This window comes from Panthera pardus, unplaced genomic scaffold, assembly GCF_024362965.1.
Source record: "Panthera pardus isolate Hobbes unplaced genomic scaffold, ASM2436296v1 HiC_scaffold_6, whole genome shotgun sequence".
NCBI classification, from domain to species: domain Eukaryota; kingdom Metazoa; phylum Chordata; class Mammalia; order Carnivora; family Felidae; genus Panthera; species Panthera pardus.
In genome coordinates this window covers 99039187-99052683 of record NW_026526991.1, presented here as the reverse complement: position 1 = coordinate 99052683, position 13497 = coordinate 99039187, and the positions used below count along the sequence as shown (strand labels likewise).

The 13497-nt window shown below is 38.6% G+C and overlaps 2 protein-coding genes across 4 annotated transcripts in view; one reads left to right on the top strand and one right to left on the bottom strand.

The window, feature by feature from the left end:
* The first annotated feature begins 666 nt into the window (after positions 1-666).
* CLEC4E (C-type lectin domain family 4 member E) lies at positions 667-6143 on the top strand. Of its 2 annotated transcripts, XM_019464614.2 has the most exons (6): positions 669-809; positions 1622-1714; positions 2321-2410; positions 3604-3755; positions 4427-4542; positions 5561-6143. In XM_019464614.2, exons 1-6 carry the CDS (start codon positions 773-775, stop codon positions 5730-5732), a joined length of 660 nt encoding a protein of 219 aa, XP_019320159.1. In that variant the 5' UTR covers positions 669-772; the 3' UTR covers positions 5733-6143. The 2 variants fall into 2 exon arrangements, with proteins under 2 accessions (XP_019320160.1, XP_019320159.1); XM_019464615.2 differs by lacking the exon at positions 2321-2410 and having other exon boundaries at positions 667-809.
* A 4406-nt stretch (positions 6144-10549) lies between these two features.
* Positions 10550-13497, bottom strand: part of CLEC4D (C-type lectin domain family 4 member D) — a 31345-nt gene continuing 28397 nt past the window's right edge. For both annotated transcript variants that reach the window (XM_019464613.2, XM_019464612.2), the window contains 2 exons: positions 12732-12847; positions 10550-12449 (listed from right to left, as the gene is read on the bottom strand). In XM_019464613.2, coding sequence (XP_019320158.1) covers positions 12299-12449; positions 12732-12847 — 267 coding nt within the window. In that variant the 3' untranslated portion in view covers positions 10550-12298. The remainder of the gene's footprint in view (positions 12450-12731; positions 12848-13497) is intronic.

Here is a 13497-nt window from a genome sequence, read left to right as displayed (position 1 = left end):
ATGAAGCCAGAATGTTCCAGTGTTGCAAGCAACTGAGGAAGAAACCCACCTGAACTATGAAAAGAAACTCACACGGAGTTATAAATGCCTCTACTATGTGCCCAGCTGTGTGCCGAGTGCAAAGATTTGGTTTTGTCCTCTTTCCCGCCAACAAATGTGTGACAGTAAGGCTCAGAAGTAAAACTGGGAGTGCAGAGGCGGGCCCGTGAATGTCAGAGACAAACTGAGGCATGAGTGGGGAGGCCTGGAAGAAAGTAGCGATTTTTTTTTTTTTTTTTTTTTTTTTTTAAATAGGCATCACATCCAGCACGGAGCCCAATGCGGGGCTTGAACTCACCTCCCTGAGATCAAGCCCTGAGCTGAGATCAAGAGTCAGATGCTTAACCGACTGAGCCCCCCCCCCCCGCCCCGGGCACCCCAAACAGAGAGATTTTATACACCCAAAGAAAACAGCATTTTGAAGCTCTTGATGTTTCCCCTCGGTCAGCCCATTTCTGTTGGTACTTACCACTATCATCATTTCCCCACTTTTTGTTTCCTTAAGTGAGGAGACTCGTTGCCCGGTAAACTCCCTTGTCCTCCTTATGCAAGAAAGGAAACCCTGACTGAAACACAAAGCCGCAGAACAAATTAATATTATTATGCCTTCGGGCTGAACTTCCTTAAAAAAAAAAAAAAAAAAAACAGAAATGGATTCATTTTCCTTAGATCTTAGCAACAAAATAGTACTGGACTCACAAACTGATGAGAGAAGGAGAGAGAGAGAGAGAGAATGAATTCATCCCAACCATCTACATCACAAGGCACAGGTAAAATTTGCAACTCTCCCTTTCTTTCATAGATCTTTTTCTGGGGGGAAGTGGTGATAAATATGCTGAGGGGATAGGACACTAGAAATGTCTCCACTAAAGTAAAAGAAGGGAGACAGAGACAGAATGCAAGGGGGAAAACAGGCAGTGGTTAGGAGACGCTATGTTGTACTGAGGGTTGCTGGGCTGGGTTTTGGGGAGAACTGAATCAGACTGCTGTTCCCACCCTTTCACTGTGTTGCATTGGGCAAGCCACCTCCCTTCTCTGGAACTCACTTTCCCTGTTTGTAAAATGTTTATCGGGTGGGAGGGGGAGAGGAACTATAAGAACATTGCTCGAGTTTTATATGAATTGGTTTACAAAGGGCTTGGGAAATGAGACGCCAGAAAGAGGAGGGCAGGAGAGAGATTAAAAAAAAAACAAAACAGAGAGGGTGAGAGAGAGAAAGGTAAAGACAAAGATAGGAAAAGAAGACGGAAAGCCTGAGAGACTTAAGAAGGAAAAATAGCACATCTGTCTCAGTTCACGAGTCTTAAGATCAGCAATGGCTTATTCTAGTGGTTCTAAAAGCTGGTTCCCAGACCAGGAACTTGCTGGCTCCATAGCAGCTCTAATGAATTGTTAACTCTAGAAGTGAGGCCCCATCATCGGTGTTTAAACAAACTCTCCAAATGATTCTGAGGCATGCTGAAGTCTAAGAATTACTCCATATAGACAGCTCAAGTGGGAGGAGATAAGTAAGGTTGAATAAGAATCTCTTTTGTACCTTGCCCTGGGAAGATTGACCATGTTTGCATATTGCTTTCTACAGAGAAAGGACACTTCTCTTCCCAAAGGCTCTTATGGACTGTTGCTGGGGTCTCCATTCTACTGCTCAGTGTCTGTTTTATCACCAGATGTGTTGGTGAGTTCTAAAGGTCAAGTTTAATCTCCCTGGTGAATATTAAGAGAAAAATCTTTCTTCTTGCCTGTGGGTTCTCTTCTCCCCCAAAGGGTATTTCTGTTCCAGTTTCTTCCCTGTTTATCTCCAGGTTATTCCTCAACTAGAACCCCAACTAGTACAGAACGGTTACCAAATTGCAGCGACCTCTGACGTATTTTTCATGATAGACATTTTTCATCTCCTTGGTGGCCTTGAGTCCTCGCCTTTGTACTTCTGTCATGAGTATAAACTTCTCCACGGGAACCTAGCCAGAGACATGACAAACTGTGTTTTGGAACAAGGGTAGGCAGGGTGGGCATAAGAGAAAGTGAAAGCATATTTGTTTTCTCTGGGCCTTTGGACCTGAAGTAAAGTACATTCATCTTCATAAATCAGCAAAAACCATGAAATGTGAATCCTTTTTTCTTTGGGTAAGTAAATCTCGGTACCTCTCCGTGTAGAAGGACAAATAGAGAATTAAAAAAAGATATCATGATGATTGCTGGTACTTTTGTTACAAATACACACATGATAAACTTTATTTTTTATCAAGAATAACGAACATACACTCTGCCCCTTTCCTTACAGTGACGTATCATAGCTTTCAACTCTGTGATGAGAAAAAGTTCCAGCCATATGAGGATTTAATGGACTTCTCCTGCTACAAAGATGGATCGGGTATAATAGTCCTCAAATTTGAACATCAACATTTACATATTGACACTTTTTGGCTTCTAGATTGATTTTGGGACAAGTAGTTGGATGATGTCCTGTTTCTCAAAAACAAAATATAAAATCTTGCCTGTACTACCAGAGAATGATGAGGAATTGATAAGACAGGTCTAGGACTTTGAAAACGTGATTAGCATTGGACAGGAAATCCTGGGGACATTATAGCAAACTTTTAGAAGAAATTTGAGGTATGTCTGAACAGAAAATCTAGAAGTGGAAGGTATTATCTCCAGGAGTGCACTTTCTTTTCATTCCTCACTTGCTTCCCAATGAGAATGAAGAAGAAAAAATAGAGAGAGAATAGGGAATTTGGAGATATCTCAGAAATATACTCTCTACACTCTTATATATATAGTTTTGTTCTAAGTCTTAGCAAAATGCTACATGACGCTCCTCTGGAACTTAATTTCCTCACCATTAAATTGAGAAACACTGGACTATTTCTTTTTAATAAACTTCAGAGACTTACATTCTACAATTCTAAGTTTAGCCCATCTCCACAACCAGTTTGGAGACTTTGTTGAGGGCATATTGCTTGGGCAACATGAGAGATGGTTGCTTAGATAAAATGCATAACCTTCTCTCACCTTGGCATTCTAAGAATAGTTAATAAGGCTCTATATCAATAGCATAACAGAGATAGATTGTATGTATGACTGCATCTACTGGCAAGTTTAGAAAATAAGGATTATATCTCAGGGTGCCTGGGTGGCTCAGTCAGTTAAGCATCTGACTTAGGCTCAGGTCATGATCTTATGGTTCATGGATTCGAGCCCTACATCAGGCTCTGTGCTAACAGCACAGAGCCTAGAGCCTGCTTCGGATCCTGTGTCTCCCTCTCTTCCTGTCCCTTCCCCACTCGTGTTCTGTCTCTTAAAAATAAATAAACATTTAAAAATTTTTTTTTTAATTTAGAAAATAAAGGTTATGTCTCAAAAGACAAGACAATTGCTATTTGTGTTTACTGACATAGGAATTCTCTAAAGTCTTAGATAGTAGGTTGGGGAGTGGGCAAGGACAAGGGGCTCCAAGGTACCAGTCAGAAGACTGGTAATGATGAACTTCATGAGGCCAGATGAAGCTTTCTGTTTCCTTACTTAGTTGATACATGACACTCATGGAAACGTCTCTCCTCCTAGGTTCAGTCAAGAATTGTTGTCCGTCGAGCTGGATCCATTTTCAATCTAGCTGCTACTTATTTTCTACTAACACCATGTCCTGGGCATCAAGCGTAAAAAACTGCTCAAACATGGGAGCACATCTGGTTGTTATCAACACACAGGAGGAGCAGGTAGTTGGAGCACAGTCACCTCCAGTGTCAATGTAACATTCTTTCCAGGATCTATCCCTCTTTCCATACGTGTATGCACTCTTTGGTCCAAAATTACTATTTGTTAAGTGAATGTATTAAAATGCATGCTGTTCCTACTATTTCTATAAGTCGATACCTACTCTAATTTATTGTCATCACTAGAAGAGCCTGAGGGGGGAAAAAGGGGAATTTCCATGTTCAATGCCTTTCTTACTAAGACAGGGAAAAAAAGAGGGGGGGATGCTGACAGTTCATTTTAGAGTGACTATTGTGTTGATGAATACATCAGATGATTATGTCAGATATGCCCAGGATATGTCCGTTATCTTTAAGCTGTGATTAATAATCTTTCATGCTGGATATATAAGTAGCTTTTGCTACAAATAACAGTAGATCAGGTTTGAATGAGATATTAAGAAACTCCTTCTCTGTTAAAGATTCTCTTTTTGTTGGTTTAATTCTATGTTCCATATATTTTTACCACAATAAAAAAAATATCAGGAGATACTCCTCCATGATCTTCCGATTTCAGAGCCATTTATCTGCCACCTATAATCCACTTTACCTCTTTTAATAACAATTACCTTCAACATTTGTCCAAAATTGAAATGACTGATCTACTTTGTGTTTTTATCGTGTTGCTCTTCTAGGAATTTCTTTTCTACGCGAAACCGAAAAGGAGAGAGTTTTATATTGGACTGACAGACCAGGTGATTGAGGGTCAGTGGCAATGGGTAGATGGCACACCTTTCACAGAAGCTCTGAGGTAATTTCCTTCTTACAGGACAATTTTAACACTATCTCAAGTCCCAAAGTTAGACCATTGTTGAGGGGAGTTCTCAGAACCTCCTTCCATTCCATGAGATATTTTCAGGTCAATCCTTGGTGATTTTATGTGCAAGAAGATAGTCAAAGGAAGCACGAGGATCTCGTGCTCTGGCTTCCTGAGACCATCGGAAGGATAAAGGGGAAATAACAGATGAACATGAGGAGGGAATCAGAATCGAAGACTAATTCATCGGAAATGCAGCAGAGACAAAGAGTGAAATTCAGAGTCTTGTGCCCAAACTAGTAAATGATTTGAGGGTAGTGATTTGAGAAAGGAGATTTATGGAGTGAAAGTGGGGACTCCCTTGATAAGGTCTCTTTTCCCTTTGATAGTGACCTTACACCCTTAGAGCACAGCACATTGGAGTTTTCATGGGTTTGATCTCATTAATTATTTCATTTTACCTAAATTGCACCCTTCTGAGATACATCGATATTATTAATCTTCATTTAGCATTTGAGGAAACCAAAGGCTCAGTTCTAAGAGTACAGCTGCCATGCACTGAGACTCTAGAAAGTTGCTTCTCTACAGCACCGTAACACCACTAAAGTATGCACCTAGGTTAATACAAACTCGGTGCAGAATAAAGGGAACTAAACATAAGATGAGACAGAAGCGTGAAGGAAACAAATTCATGAGCATCAGTGCTTCCCGTAACTTCTCATTATGGGTCTACAGCTGAGGAAGCTTGACAGACCAGAAAGTCAGGAATATCCAGCTGGGCTTCGCCACTCGCAAACTCTAAGACTTAAGACAAGTGGTTTGGTTTTTCTGGGATTCCTTTTCTTCAATAAAATGGAGGTTATAATGCCTAACTATAATGCCTAATGGAGGTTATAATGCGCAACAAAATTGTTGCGAGGGAGCACAACACAAATGCAACTGGTCTAGCACATGAGGTCACTTGGCCTCCTGTAGCTGGGATTTAAAATCTTCTGCACTTGCTCTCTTCCAGCTTCTGGGACGAAGGGGAGCCCAATAATATAGTTACAGTGGAGGACTGTGCTACCATACGAGACTCTTCAAATCCGAGGAAAAATTGGAATGACGTGCCCTGTTTCTTCAATGTGTTTCGGATTTGTGAAATGCCTGAAATAAGTGCTTTGAATAACAAAAAAATCTTCTGAGAACAGAAAGCACAACTGAAATGCATAAATACAGAGGCACAAGAGCATGAACACAACACCAACAGGAGAAAACTGTGCACTGCACTTTATAAGGACTACCTAGGGACTTCATAAGGACTTGTTGCTTTTGATATAAATAAACTAAGTAGTTTTGGGGCGCCTGGGTGGCTCAGTCGGTTAAGCATCTGACTTCGGCTCAGGTCATGATCTCGAAGCTCGTGAGTTCGAGCCCCGCATCAGGTTCTGTGCTGACAGCTCAGAGCCTGGAGCCTGCTTCGAATTCTGTGTCTCCCTCTCTCTCTGTCCCTCCCCTGCTCGCACTCTGTCTCTGTCTCTCAAAAATAAATAAACATGAAAGAAAAATTTTTTAAAAAAGATTTTAAATAAAATAAGTAGTTTTGAATGATATAATTTATGATCCTGATTGACATGCATTTTTCTCTATATTAGTCTCAGGACTTCTCCCAATTTACCAAGCAATTCTCTAACAAATGCTGGGAAAAGTAAAGAATACTCCTGCTTTGTTTGTGAATATTTATATGAACATATAGAGACATACAGCAAGTACAGAGCCCAGCAAAGAAGAGGATTTTATTTTTCTTTTCTTTTATTTTACATTTTGTGTTTATTTTGTATGTCAAAGTTCAATTATATCAGAGGCTTAATTGTAATTCCAAATAACAAAGCCATATATCCATAAGTCAGATAAGGGGGACTAAGAATCCCATTAACTAATCCATTACATTAGCTAGTTATCATTAACCCAAGAGCTGGCCCAACGCTGACAAAACTTAGAGCCAAGTAGTTGTCACAGAGATCAACTCAATGAACCAATTTATTTTTAAGATATAGACAAACTGTTGACTTTAAAACCTACCTCATTGGATTCACCTCTGTAGAAGCTATCCAGTGCTATATTATTAAGTGGATATATATGAACTCTCCAAGAAATATACTAACGACTTTTATAAAATAGATCATAAATTTGCAATGAAGCAGAAACGCCTTTATATTTTCCTATAGGATAGCAAAACATTTCAGAATGCCAAAGGATTTATAATTTCATTAACATCCTGAGAAAAATAGCTCTACTAGGAATAAAACTCAATATAGATATAGAAGATTTCTTTTTTTTTATTTAAATCCAAGTTAGTTACCATATAGTGTAATAATGATTTCAAGAATAGAATTTAATGATTCATCACTTACATATAATATCCAGTGCTCATCCCAACAAGTGTCCTCCTTAATGCCCATCACCCATTTAGCCCATCCACCCCCAATACCCCGCCAGCAACCCCCAGTTTGTTCTCTGTATTTAAGAGTCTCTTACGGTTTGACTCCTCTGTTTTTCTGTCATTTTTGCTTCCCTTCGCCTATGGTCATCTGCTTTGTTTCTTAAATGTCACACATGAGTGAAATCATATATTTGTCTTTGACTGACTTATTCCCCTTAGCATAATACACTCTAGTTCCATCCACGCTGTTGCAAATGGCTCCACTGGATAACTGAATCTCACTTGGATTTGTGGCTATTGCTCAGCTAGGGCCAGGGTCCAATAGCTGAATTGTTCTAAGAGAACATTCAGCTTGACAGCTTCCTATCTCAAGCCTATCCACTACGTGCATAATATTTTAATCAATGCTGATAAGGTTATTCAAGAATATTTAAATATCATGGTACCTTGAATAACCACACTTCTTGCACACGGCACCACACAGAGACCCTCAAAATTCATACACTGAAATTAATGTGTAATCATTAGATGGGAAAATTCAACTGGGTAAGTGAATATAATATGTAGTAAAACCTTGGATTGCGAGTAACTTGTTCTGCAAGTGTTCTGCAAGACGAGCAAACATTTCTGATAAATATTAACTTGATCAAAGAGCAATGTCTTGCAACACAAGTAGTATGTGACACCGAATGTCATATGATCACAACTGAGCCAATGGTTCTTCTCTCTCTCTCTCTCTCTCTCTGTGTGTGTGTGTGGGATTGTGGGTGATCATCTCCCATGTTCAGATGCTCAGTCTCAGACTGTGGTGTTTGGCAGAAATCAGTGATTTTTCAGAACGTTGGGAGGGGCCCACAGCTGGCACTAGTGTATTTTTTTTTTGACATTTTTATTTTTTTATTTTTATTTTTTAAGTTTTAACATAGTTCATGATTTAATTAAAGTATAATCATTTAGTGATTATTTTGATCCATTTTGTCTTCTTATTCCCGAAATTTTCTTTTTTTTTTTTAAGCGCTGTAGTTGGATGTTTATTTTTTTTTAATGTTTATTTATTTATTTTTTTAATATATGAAATTTACTGTCAAATTGGTTTCCATACAACACCCAGTGCTCATCCCAAAAGGTGCCCTCCTCAATACCCATCACCCACCCTACCCTCCCTCCCACCTGGCACTAGTGTATTTTTTGTCACTTCAAAGCACCTATGGATAGTCCTCTGCTTTTCTATACAAGAGTAAGCTTAGGAATGCTTTGCTTCATTCTAGGTCAGGCTGTCTGCCAATATAGACCCTTTCCTCTGCTACCTTATTGCCAATTACATTAAATACAGCATGTGACAAGAGTTTATCAATACTGTACCGAAGTCAACATCCGTGCGAGTGTATACAATGGCCCCGATGCAGAAGATTTCATTGAGCCAATAGATAGCAGTGATTCCATTAATGATAGTGAAAGTCGCCCTACACAATAACCTTCCTTCTCTTGTCCCTCTCACACCAGCCACAAAGGTTTCCAAAGGTAAGCGCAGGTTAATTTGTTTATTTTTCTTTATATTTTATATTTTCTTTGTTACTTTGTATTATATTACAGTATTGTAATCATTTTTATATGAATATTTTGGGGTTGTGGGATGAATCATCTGAGTTTCCATGATTTTTTATGGGGAAATTCACTTTGATATACAAGTGCTTTGGATTACAAGCATGTTTCTGGAATGAATTACGCTCACAAACCAAGGTTTATCTATATTAGTTTTCCTTAAAGTGTTCATTCCTCTTAGATATATGTGACGATATGTAGTTTTGTTGATTTTTATTATATAAGGAAATATTTTGTCACTCAAAAGTTATCTCAGATTATGATATACCAATATAATGAAACACTATTTACTTATATGGGGCAAGGTATAAATCATTTTCCAAACTGTATTTTTAAGTAAAAAATGCAAGATATTTTCCCCCCAAAACCAAATAATCAATTTAAAAATGGCGCCCATTGGCGCCTGGGTGGCTCAGTCGGATAAGCGTCTGACTTTGGCTCAGGTCATGATCTCATGGTTTGTGGGATTGAGCCCTGCATCAGGCTCTGTGCTGACAGCTCGGAGCCTGAAGCCTGCTTCAGATTCTGTGTCTCCCTCTATCTCTGCCCCTACTCTATTCATGTTGCTCTCTCTCTCTCTCTCTCTCTCTCTCTCAAAATAAATAAACATTGAAAATAAAATAAAATAAAAATGGGCAGAAGACGTGAACAAACGTTTCTCCAAAGGCATCCAGATGGCTAACAGACACATGAAAAGATGCTCAACATCACTGAGCATCAGGGAAATGCAAATCAAAACCACAATGAGATACCACCTCATACCTGTCAGAATGGCTAAAATAAAAAAACACAAGAAACAAGTGTTGGGGAGGATGTGGAGAAAAAGGAACCCTCCTGTATTCATTAGGGGAAATGGAAACTGGTACAGCCGCTGTGGAAGACATATGGAGGTTCCTCAAAAAGTTAAAAATAGAACTACCCTCTGATCCAGTAATTGCACTGAGGTATTTACTCCAAGGGTGGAAAAATACTAATTCAAAGGAATAAATGCACCCAATGTATATAGCAGCATTATCTACAATAGCCAAATTACGGAAGCTTAAAGAAGCTGTGTATACACAACAGAATATTATTCCATCATAAAAAAAAAACAATGAAATCTTGCCATTTGCAACATGGATGGAGCTACAGAGTATATTGCCAAGCGAAATAAGACAGAGAAAGACGAATACCACATGATCTCACTCATAGGTGGAATTTAAGAAACAAAACAAAGGAACAAAGGAAAAAAGAGAGAGAGACAAACCAAGAAACAGACTCTAACTATAGAGAACAAACTGATGGTTACCAGAGGGGTGGTGGGTGGGGAAAAGGAGGAAATAGGTGATGGGGATCAAAGAATACACTTGTCATGATGAAAACAGACGAACAAACAAAAACACCTTAGATTTGTGGGGAAAAAATTGTAAGATGTTTAAGGCAATGTAGATAATGTTGCTATTAGTATAAAAACAGTAGGTTATATATGTATATATATTTATATAACACATATAAACATACATGGAAATACATATAAGAAACATAATCATATCTACTCTGAAGAGGCATTTAAGGGACTGAAGTTCAGGGTGGAAGATCTAACTGATACTTTTATTTACATTTTTACTGTTTGAGATGTGTGTGTGTGTGTGTGTGTGTGTGGCAAACACACACACACACATATACAGCAAACACAAAATAAATATTTAAAGTTTTTAAGTGTTTCAAATTTCTAAGACTACCACAATGCCCTAAAAAATTTGCATTTATTTTTATGAAATTACTATCAGGTGTCTTAAAGAAATTATGAGGAATACGAGTGCCATGGAGAGTTAGGAGTAGATTGAAAGGGCCCGAGGATGGAAATAGGGAGACCAGTCAGAAGGCCATTGCAATAATCCGGGTAAGAACGATGGTCTGTGGTGGTCACCACGGAGGTAATGAAAAATGATCAGACTGCGAGAAAAGAGATTAAGGATATAGATGCCGACACAGATGTATAAAATCACATAGAGATCACATTTTATTGGCAACTGAATCTCTACCTATATACGGTAGAGAAAGTGGATGATGTTAACTACACAAAGCCTTTTAGCATATACATAAAATTATTTCCACAAGTTTTGTAGATTTTGTGCTATGTAACTAGTGAATGGCGAGCAATTAAAATCATTAGCACTCCTTCAGTTAAAAGTATCAGCTTTAAATGCAGACACACACATACACACACACACACACAATCAATCAATCAAACACTAATCTTCCTAACACAGAAAATCACTAAGTAATTTACAAAATAAATGCTGTTTTCAAAAATAGCTTTAAGGCAGTCAGGTTAAAAAGCCGTTGCTTGGCCTGGATGGCCGAGTCAGTTGAGTGGTTGAGCATCTGACTCTTGACTTTGGCTCAGGTCATGATCTCGCGTTTGTGAGATGGAGCCCCATATGGGGCTCCGTGCCGAGAGAACAGACCCCACTTGGGATTCTCTCTCTCTCTCTCCCTCCCTCTCTGCCCCTCCCCTGCTCATGCTCACTCTTTCTCTCTCTCTCTCTCTCAAAATAAAATCAACTTCAAAAAAAAGCCACTGCTTGGAATTGTTTAGCTTCGATTCAGGAAACATCAGCAAACTGAGAATTTTAAGAAAGACCACCATATTTTGGATAGCACTGCTCCACAGTTAACACTAGTGATATCACAAAAGCGTCATGTCATGTTGTTAAGACAAGGACTTCCCTTCTAGTTTGAACTCTAGCTTTATAGCTCTAAAAAGACATGCTAACATAAATGGGCTGAAAATATGATTATTTTTTCCTGACTCAAATTAAAAATGTAGAAACACGAATACAATGCTAGAACTTTCATCCATTAGTCAAGAGGCCAAGTCACCCTAGTAACTTTCCTGTAATCCCGAAGGCAACACAGTTTGCCGCTCATGAAAAGTAGTTCTGGGCCACAGTCCTGTTTCTCTTCATGAACTAGCAATGTTCCAGGTGAGCTCTTTGCCTTCCCGTGGGTTCAGTTTCTTCAGCTACAGAGTTGAAGGCAGTTTGGTTAAGGTGGCCTATGAGGGATTTATCCGCTTGAAAAGAAACTAAGTCAGCTTGGGACTCCCTGCTTTGGGAAGACATTTAAGGTAGAGTAAGAAGAAAATGTTTTTAAAGGTAGATAGACTTTCTTTTTTTTTCCATCTTGGCAATACTACAATTCAGAACTCCTACACTCCTGTTCAGAAAATATTTTGCTCATGGAATGTCAATCTAATGACTGATACTATTAAAAAGTCTGGGAACGAGACATTGAACAATAAGAATGTTGTTTAAAAACTTCAAAGGGTTTGTCATATTTAAAAAAAAAGTGGCATGCCTCTATCAGTTGGAATACCCTGCCTTTGAATTTTCAGAGCTAAGAATTTGAGCAGAGAAGAACAATGACCAAGAGATCACCTCATTTGAGCCATTCTGTTGGACATATAATCAATGCACACCAATCGAAAAGGAAATACTTTGATACACTATCAAGAAAGCAAAGTTCATGAAAATGGATTCTCACAGAAAAGATGATTCTGGCCACCAAACCACACAAAAGTACATTGTCTTGAATGAATAAAACAAAAGTAAGGCCATCGTAACTGAAAAATGTTCTATTTTCTCAGCATGTTTTCTCTGCTCCAATGGTGCAGGTACATTCTGCCCTGGTCTAATTGGTTCCCCTTTTCTGTTGCCATCATAAGGACTCCTTTGGAGGTTTCTAGTTGAATGTTGTTCCAGGTAACTTGCAAATTCTTCTTCTCTCAAAGTTACAAGGAAAGTCATTCCAGGCCCATTTGTCTTGGACATTAACAAGGATAACACAATTTTCATTCTGCTTATAGTTGTTGGGTTCACCCTCATGCCAGAATCTAAAATGAAAAAATATATATGTATATCTTTATATTTGTATTTGTGTGGGTGTGTGTGTGTGTGTAGATCAGGAGACATGTAGAGAAAACGCCTCCAGTGAAAAATTTAGAGCTGCACTCTCTAATAGAAATATAGTCATTTATTAGTAGAGAAGTTGCTCAATACATAACGGTCCTCTCTGAGCAGGCATTTCTATATCAGTATGCCTCGAGGCAAATGAATTCTCCTTGCTATCTTCTTGTCTTTGCCTAGAAAGTTTTCACCCCAGTCAATATACTTACACAATATGTGGGTCAAATGGTGTCTTGTCCACCCAGGACCACTGGCCTTCATGGTCCTCATCTGTAAGTCCCAGGAAATATGAAAACCGTCTATCCAAAAGTTGAATGATAAAGTTCTGCATAAAAAGGTAAACTTTTGTAAGTATATTTGCATTTGTCATTTAGTAGCTGTTATGTTAGGAAACGTGGGAAAAGGTCAGATGGATTACTACTAGCTAAGCACAGAAGCACTGTCATCGGACAGATCTCCTTTCAATCCTGCCTCTGCCATATATCGTGTAATGTCATAAGTGCGTATACCCCTCCAAACTCAAGATTTCTCATCTCCAAAAGTGGATGACTTCAAAGAATTACTGTGAAGAGTAAGTGAGATCATACTTGCAAATCACTTAGCACAATGCTTAGGATCGGATTTTTTTTAACTTTTGTTTTTAAAATTGTCTCTTCCTCTTAAAAACTGAGAACAAACTGAGGGTTGATGGGGGGTGGGAGGGAGGGGAGGGTGGATGATGGGTATTGAGGAGGGCACCTTTTGGGATGAGCACTGAGTGTTGTATGGAAACCAATTTGACAATAAATTTCATATATTGAAAAAATAAAAATAAAAAAAATAAAATTGTTTCTTCAATGGCTTGCATATTAAATTAAGTTCCATTGTATTCAAAGAGTCAATGAACCTGTAGATTGCAAAGCCATTGGAACAGAATTCTCCAGGAAACCCCCTTCACAAAGAAAAGAGTAGATTAGGAGTTACGGTACATCTCTG